At 44.4% G+C, this 8,659-nt stretch overlaps 1 protein-coding gene across 3 annotated transcripts; it reads left to right on the top strand.

Annotated features, from left to right (window-relative positions):
* The first annotated feature begins 353 nt into the window (after positions 1-353).
* LOC123124856 (uncharacterized) lies at positions 354-3,664 on the top strand. 3 transcript variants are annotated; one of them, XR_006461236.1, is made up of 6 exons: positions 354-1,285; positions 2,230-2,307; positions 2,405-2,468; positions 2,636-2,720; positions 2,801-2,960; positions 3,369-3,664. XR_006461236.1 is itself a non-coding variant. In XM_044545404.1 (3 exons), exons 1-3 carry the CDS (start codon positions 488-490, stop codon positions 2,427-2,429), a joined length of 471 nt encoding a protein of 156 aa, XP_044401339.1. In that variant the 5' UTR covers positions 354-487; the 3' UTR covers positions 2,430-2,468. The 3 variants fall into 3 exon arrangements, 1 of the variants encoding a protein (XP_044401339.1); XR_006461235.1 differs by having other exon boundaries at positions 354-2,307; XM_044545404.1 differs by lacking the exons at positions 2,636-2,720; positions 2,801-2,960; positions 3,369-3,664 and having other exon boundaries at positions 354-855.
* Positions 3,665-8,659: the final 4,995 nt, after the last annotated feature.

The following is an 8,659-nucleotide window of genomic DNA, read 5'->3' as shown; positions in this document are numbered from 1 at the left end:
ACTATACAAATATCGACGACGAAAACATTACATGGGAGCGCGCCGGATCGCCCCTCCACGATTCTCGGATTTGGTGGTTTTTTAACCATGATATAACTTTTTACAAACAAATTTTAGTATTCACTCCGTCTTCAAATAGATTTACAAACTAGAACATTCCCTCAAAAAATAATTACTTTTTAGAATAAAAATAATTACTTTCCCACCACCTAATTTAGTTTGCGCTAATATTTTTTAACCTCCCGCTAAAAGGTCCCAGATTAGCGTCTTTGTTCCAAAAAAATAGCTTATATTAACCTTCCCGCTAAATACCCTCATAACAGAACCACACCATGGCGTCTTCACGGCCACGCTCGAGTCAGCTGCACGGCGTCAGGTTATTCCACCCGATCTCCTCCCTTACTGGAACCTCCGGTCCTCCTCGATCTCGCCCTCTTCCATCTCCTCTGGGCCCGCCGATGTGGGCCGCGTCTCCGTGTCCTCGGCCATGCCGGCGGCGGCAGCGATGCGTTCTGGCGTCGGCGCCGACGAAGTTCACGTCTCATCCCCTTGCCCATTAATCCCGTGTCTGGACCAAGCACGACACCACCTCGGTGTTGCACGCCGCGACAATGCCCGCCCGGGCTCAAACCCTCCTCCCCCACGATTTCCTCCTCCTCGACGCGCCGCTCTCTTCGTCCCTTCTCTCCTCCGCTTGCCGCTTGGTCGTAGAACTAGTCAGGGCAGGGGACGACATGGCCGCCTCTATACATTGTCGTCGTCGACGACCGCCAGAGGAGCAGCTTCCCCTGCACGCGCCCCATCCTGCAGAGCGCGCTCCAGCTCATGGGCTGCAAGCCACGCCTCACCTTCAAGGTCTGTCTTCCCCCATCTTGCTTGTCCCCCAATCTGTCAGCTCACTTCTTTTCCCTTGGGTTCAGTCTGAATCTTTAGATTAGACTCAGTATCATACCATCTCTGCCGCACCCCTGAACCTCCATAGAAAGCGATGTAGATCAGTTTTTTTGGTATTCCATACTCCTCATATCCTACTTCAATTGGCTGATGGGATCAGTCTCATAGTGTTTTTCGTTACAATTAGCGAGCGTTGTACATCTACCTCATATCCTGCTTCAATTGGCTGAACCTACAGAGTGTATTTAATTGCAGTATGATGTTCACAGCAGGGGCGGAGCTACTAGGAGCCTCCCTAATGCACAGGCATCAGGGTCGATGTTGATTTCTTGAAGCGATTGTGTAGAGTTGTTTGGCCGTGCACCAGGTTAGGCTGACAGCGGTGCATCAGGTACAGAGACAATCCCACGGCGGCCTTGTTCGGAACTTGTTCATGGGTAGGCCAGGTCTTGTTCAGACGTGGCCAGGCCTTGGCGTAGCCTTGTGGGCTGTAGCCTTTTGGGTAGGTTTGGTGTGGCTGGGCATCAAGGCGTCAATGCCCTTAGGTGTTGTAGCGTCACGCCGACACGCGATCACTCGACAAACCACAACGGATGGGCGACGCTGCGCTAGGCTCGAGCTTTACACCTAGCATCATCCATGCTAATCCGATCAGCCACTGACCTCAGCTCCGGCTCAAAGGTGGAGTATGACGTATAGATGTAGTAAATCTTAAATCTCGGGTTAACCATTGCAAAAATTGTGCTTTTAGGCGGTATCTTTAGATTTTTTTTAGTTCTATGTACGGGGGTATTCTGAAGTTGAGAATTCAGTTCATTTACTTGACTTTATCAAATGTGGATAGCCACAAGACTGGAGATGGGAGACTTTGTGTATAGTTTAATAATGTTGCAATAAGTCGTTCCATCGTCGTATTTTCCCTCCTTTTTTGCAATAATTTTTCAGAAACTATTGCCAATGTACTAAGTCTTATTCAGAGATTGTCAATATTGTTGGGCGTCTCCTGCTCTCCCTCTTTTATATTTGGTTGTTTGGTCTCACACTGAAGCTGCTAGATGTAATGTGGACTTAGGGCCAGAACAGAGAAGAAGCAGAGCAGCTAGACTCGGGTGTGTGTTCAAGGCAACAAATGCCCTTTTTCCACTGAACCACCAACACATGCTAGCTCTGCTCTTTTGATGTTCACTTACACAAAAAAGACCAGACTGTATCCATACCCGTGCACGCACACAGCCCACACTGTACTACACTATTTAGGTACACACTCAGTACAATATCTTCAGCTTCTACAATGGCTTGTCTGACTGGTTATATTTGGTTTCAATGAATTGATAGGAACGCAGCCAAAAGAACGCCAATAACCGTAAGACTTAGAAGACAAAACACAAAATTGGATCAAAATCTTACTCGCAAGTAAGCTTTGAGAAGATAGGAGTCTAACTAAATATGTATGCCTCGCTGCTAAATATGGTTTCGTGTTTCAAGCATCTCATTGTTATATTACTTGCAGAGAAACTTGGAACTCACCCACATGAACGACGGAACATGGTCTAACACAGTCCTAGAAAGTTTACGTAAGTACACTGACTTTTGGTTATTCTATAGTTGTTCAATGATGTGCATTCGGTGTGTTTCATCATCAGCTGGCATTATTCATGCGTTGGATCGTGCTATTCTTGTTTCATCTTTTATATAGTGTCAATATTGATGCCGTACCTATAATTGTTATTTTCATTTATAGAACAAAGCACGTCAAGAGGTTCAAAATAAAGAAACTGAAACTGAAGGTCCACTTTCAAGTGAGCCAACAGATGGGAACCCAACAGGTGATTACAGTCATATGCTTGCGACCTTGTAAGATTTATGTTGCTTACTTGCATTGCTAAAAGTGCACTTGTATTTACAGGTGCCTAAGGATTGACAAAGAAAATAGTAACCCAAATTTGCAAAATACTCTTTTATAGAGATCTAGTCCTAATAAGACTCCAGGTTCAAGGCCAATTATTATTTCTTCAAATGCGCTCATACAAGCTGCAGCAAGGAATTCTCGAATGTTTAAAGCAATGGTAAGTCACAACCTTACTTTCTCTTCATGTTCACTCGCATTTTATACGTCATTGGTATTCATAATTAGCTAGCTGCTTCTTCTCTTTCACCATGTGTTATTGCTGCATCGAGTCACAACTTAAACAAAAAATGAATATGTGCTAGCTAGGGACATGAACTTAACTGAAATTATACATCGAGTCACAACTTAAATCAATAGCAGAACCTTTTAGTAGATGTACTTGTGCTTATGCTTTAGACATTTACACTTGTATGATTGTTCTAATCCCTCAGTTACATGCTTGCTGACACAGTATTAGTCTAGTTAGTCTGGCGATAGTTCTTTTTAACTATGGGGCTGGAATAATTGTATGGCGTATGTTATGTTGGACTCATTAACTAGAACTTTTTTTATTTCTTGATTGCAGGATCCAGAACTAGCTGGCCTGGACTCTAGATCACAGACCCTTTAGTCTTCGCAATTAATTAGGATGGCTAAATTACATCTAAGTTTCATTTGATGGATATTTGCTACGAGAATTATGAACTTTATGACATATTATATGTATGGTTTTGAATATTGTAATTGAATGCATGTATTTTTTTTACGGTTGCAATATGCTACAACCCACTTTCGGTTGCCACATGTTAGCACCACTAAAAAAAAGTGTTGCGTCATATCTCAGTCGCTACGCCTACCTATTTTGTTGCACTAGGATGTTGTAATGGAGCACTTCATATTGTGGAAATAGCTTGGCAGCACATTTTTTTCACGATGCGATAACTGTTTGGCGCCACCAAAGTAATATTTGTTGAAATAGAGTATCACCACGGAAATTTTAAATTGTCGCAATAGTTTCTCGCTACAAACATTTCACTTGTTGTGATACCTATTTATCACCACCAAAACAAGTATGTTGCAATTTCCTGTTACGACGACTAGAATATTTGTTGCCATAAGTTAATGCCACAAGTGTAGTGGGTCATGGCAACATGCCTAATGCCGCGAAAACAATGATTGTTGCTATAGTTTATTGCCACAATTGTAGTGGGTCATGGCAACATGCCTAATGCTACGAAAACAAGGATTGTTGCCATAGTTTTTTGCAACAAGTGTAATGGGTTGTGGCAACATGCCTAATGCCACGAAAACAAGGATTGTTGCCATAGTTTATTGCCACAGTTGACTATTGCCACGGAAGAGTAATGCGCCACGAAACGGGCGTCGTTGGTATAGGTTGTTGCCACAAATGTCTATCGCCACGAGAGATCAGGCTCCACGATTCGTTACATGTTGCATTAAGGCTATCTCCACAAATCAAATTGTGGCATCAAGTGAGTGTTGCCACGGGAAAACATGTGGCAACTTCCCACATGGATGTTGCAATAGCACACTTTATTGCCACGATTGCTTTTTTGTGGCAATAACCTATTACCATGCGTCCAGTCGCAACGGCTGCCAACGAATGTCGTTTCGTGGCAATAGGTACTTATCGCCACAAAACGGCATGTATTGCAACAAATGATTTTGTTGCAATAGACCCGGATCCTTGTAGTGAATATAGCTACGAGATCCTGTCGTCTATTGGAATTTCACTTTCATACGGTTGGCCTTGTTCTTTGAACAGTTCACCTACAAGAAGATAGATTTGTGTGGCACATGCGTAAATAGGACTTCAACATGTGATTTGATGACATATATATAATGTACCTGATACTTTGGATCGGACCAGTGTTTAACGAGGCCTCTCCAGTCTTCATCAGATATATTTTCCACTGGAGATGTTTGGGCAAGTTCACTGTTAGCCTTGCCTTCAAAGTGAGTTTTCCTCAAGTTATACCGATACTGTCGCAGAGCAGACTTGAAAACATGGGTGCAAGCTTGTCTGGTTGCATCATCTTGGCTATCCAACTTGAACCTCATCTGTTGAAAATTATGGGAGTCTCATTATCAGCAGCCTAGAAAGTATTGGACAGAGCAAGACGATATTACTAGTTTCCATACATAACCATACTTACAGATAAATGGTCGAGGAAGGTGTTGAACTGGGTTTCATATTTGTCATTCCTGTACTGAATCCATGTTGGGAGGATACATACATGACACCTAACAGCAACCGCTGCCTCTGATACTAACTTGGCTGACTCTGTAGCATCATGTGGCCTTTTAAAACCTGCCTCAAAACGGATCTCCATTCTTCCTCCTCTAGATTTAGTTAACCTATCGAGCATTATCCCTGATGTTTGTTTCCTCTTGCGCCTAGGTGCTAGTCCAACAACAAACATAGGAAGTGTTAGTGTACATCAAACTGTGAGACTACATATAAAGAAGCATGCAACTGTAACTTTACTCCAGCAACTACCTTCTTGCTGTTGAAGCTCACAAAGTTCATCTGATCTTGCCAATTCATGTTGTGTCAAGAGTGCATCGGAAGTAGTGTCAGGTGGCAAGGGAGCTTGGGAACGTGTTGCTAGCTGAGTTGACGAACGAGTAAATCGTGCAGCTGGTGGTACTGTGGAAGGTGTTGCAACAACTAGGGTTGTCTCTGCTTGTTTGGTGGCAGCTATTTGTTTCTGTTTGGCTTGTTCTGCAGCTCGTGTAGCATGGGATACCCTGTTGGTACAATTTTCCGCTGGACTTTGACCTTCTATTGCACCATCAGTACCAGCAGAATCTGCAGGATTGTTGCGCTGCCCTTTCCATGTCATTCTGTCTTGCTTCCTCTTTCTCTGTGCCATGTTAAGTCAAGCCGACAAGAAAAACAAATAACAATTTAGTTCTTCAGTACATATGTACTTTGATGTAAGAACATGGTGTGATAGACAGATATTGTATGTTCTAGAAACAGGAACACGTGTCTTAGTCACAAGTATAATGTGTAAAGTAAGCAGATGCAATTCAACAAAATTAGAAGCAATACAAGCTAGACATCATACATAACATGCAACCACATATAACAGTGCCAAGTTAGAGGGAGCACCTTTGATGGTGCACTAGGGGAGACGTGCTCATCACCAACACAGCTACGTTGAGTGTCTATGCATGTGTTGTCTTGGAAATCATCTTGGGGGATGGAGGAGTAGAATCTGTAGAGGCCCTCCATTTGGAAGGAGCACCTTCATCCGCTGCCTTGCTAACTTCCTTCCGCTTTATTGATTTTGAATTGTCAAGTAAAACCGACAAGAAAAAGCAATAAAATTCACTCTTCAGAACTCATTCGTGCATGATACTGACAATCACTACTTTGATGTAAGGCAAACACATGATTCCAGGATGGAATAATACGAAAAATAGGACGGCATGGCATATTCACAACTGTTTGTGTAAACAAAGCAGAAACCATTTCACCAAATAAGAAGCAATGCAAGCTAGACACCACGTGAAAGATGCAACCAATATGACTCTGCCAAGTTAAAAGTGTCCCATCATAAATGGCATTTCAACAAATTAGAAGCAGCGCATGCTATAAATCATATCAAAGATGCAACTAATAGCAAACTGCATATACTGAAGGTGTCTCGTCATATTGATTTATGCGGGATACAAAAAAACAATAGTTTTATGTGAGGACATGCTTAATAGACAGATGTACTATGTACTAAATACAGGAAGGCATGTCACATTAACATGTATAATGTATAAGCTAAGCAGAATAGCACATGCAGTTTAACCAGATTGGAAGAATTACAATCTAGAAACCATATGCAACATGCAACCACATATCACGCTGCCAAGTTAGAGCAAGCACCTACGATGCTAGTGTAGGGGAAATGCGGTAATCAACTACAGAGCTACATTCATTATCTTCATCTAGCCTTGCTGTTTCTTGAGAATCATGTCGGGAGGCTGACGCTGCATTCTTTAAATGAGGAGTAATCCACTTGCCTGACTGCCTCATCATAAGTGATTGATGAGGGATACACAAGAACATTAGTTTGATGTCAGAACATGGTTAATACACAGATGTACTAGTATGTACCAAAAACAGAAAGGCATGTCATATTCAAAGGTATAATAATGTGTAAGCTAAGCAGATGCAATTTAACCAAATTGGAAGCAATACAAGCTAGACATCCGGCTGGAGTGGTGAGCATGGTCATCTAGGACCTGAGAGCCTGGTGGGAGGCGGGCTGCTTCGCCACCATCGCGGCTTTTTAGTTGGCTTCCAGGTGATGCCTCTCTTTGCTGGGCTTGTCACTGGCTCGGCCAGTGCCCTGACTAGCTATTTGTCTTCTGGTGCTCACGGGATGGTGGTTCATGTAAAAAATATCTTTCCTTATCTTAATAAAGACCGACTTCGGCCTTTCGAATACAAGCTAGACACCATATGGGACATGCAACCACATATGACACCGCGAAGTTAAAGCAAGCACCTGGGATGGTGGTTCATTGCGAGCGAGGTCATCAACTCCAGAGCTACGTTTACCGTCTCCATCTGCTGACATTGCACCTATTATAACGCTGAAACATGTCTGGCCTATCCACGTACGACACTGGAGCGACTTCTCTCTTTTCTTTTTTGCTTCTCTCATAGCAGCAGAGTATGAAATACCCTTGCATCAAAACACAATAGTGAGAGTATGGGTGAAGTGTGTGTAGAACTAGTGCACTGTAAAAGTAGCAGATAGCAGGTGGCTAAAAAATAAATGACAAGAGACGTATGATAGCTCTACAACATTGCCTGGCAAACAAAATTAGATTCTACTTCGTATGATTTTGTAATATATGAGCACAGGGATGGCTGGGAAATGCAGGTACTCCTCCAGCACACCACCACATGTGGTCATGTCAAGATAACAGTCGACTGAAAATAAATAGGTCAGTCGATTTTTTTAATGAACCGTCCGATCTATAAGGAACGGGCAGATGGCCTTCGTCTACCTCCCGCCAGTCACTGTTGACGATCTTTCTCGAACCGCCAGCGACCACCGGCCCAGACCCCTGCCTCCGCCGCCCCGCCCTCCCCTCGACCTCACACCACCTCCGTGCTTGGCAGCGCCCCCAGGCCATCCCTTTAATCTCGGCCGACCTCCAGATCAGGCGCCAGTAGCTCTAGGCCCCACACGCCCCTAAGATAAACACCGAGGCACTGCTTCCCCGGTGTAATAGGCGGACTAGCGCCCGTTACGCCGGGGAATGCTTCCGTTAATTGGGAATCAACTGACGAGGAATTGAAATTTAGGGGGGCGACGGACCTCTAGCTAAGGTGAAATAGTATATGAGGAGAAACCTTGTGCATCGCGAGTTACTAGGAACATCTAGTATCAAGAAGAAGCGGTCAACTAGTGTCTTCTGTGGGATGAATACCGTGCAAGCAGACACGTAAGATTTGCACGAATAAGGGAAGAGGAGTACCATTGTCGGTTGCCGGTGTGGTCCCCTCCACATGTTGCGCCGATCTTCTTCTTTTTACCGGGGAAACCGATGTTCTGGAGGGTGCATGCTTGGACGAACCCATGCCCAAATTGTTGACTGTGTTGCCGTGGCCGTATGTCGGCGGAGGGGAAGCAGATCTGAGGCGGCGAAGGACGGCGTAGCAGGAACAGCTCCGGTGCGGTGGAGGGTAGCGAAGTTGGAGCGGCAGCGGTGAGGCGCAGGACGGCGTGGTTGAACTGGCTCGGGTACGGACGGCTCGGCCTCGGCTTCAACTACTAGCCGTGGAGGGCGTTGCGGTTGAGGTTGCGGTGGACGACGACGTCGGGGTATCGGCTCCGGCGT

This window comes from Triticum aestivum, chromosome 5D (genome assembly GCF_018294505.1).
Source record: "Triticum aestivum cultivar Chinese Spring chromosome 5D, IWGSC CS RefSeq v2.1, whole genome shotgun sequence".
In the NCBI taxonomy this organism is placed as follows: domain Eukaryota; kingdom Viridiplantae; phylum Streptophyta; class Magnoliopsida; order Poales; family Poaceae; genus Triticum; species Triticum aestivum.
Note: the sequence above shows the minus strand (reverse complement) of the source record. Positions and strands in the feature narration are given on the sequence as shown.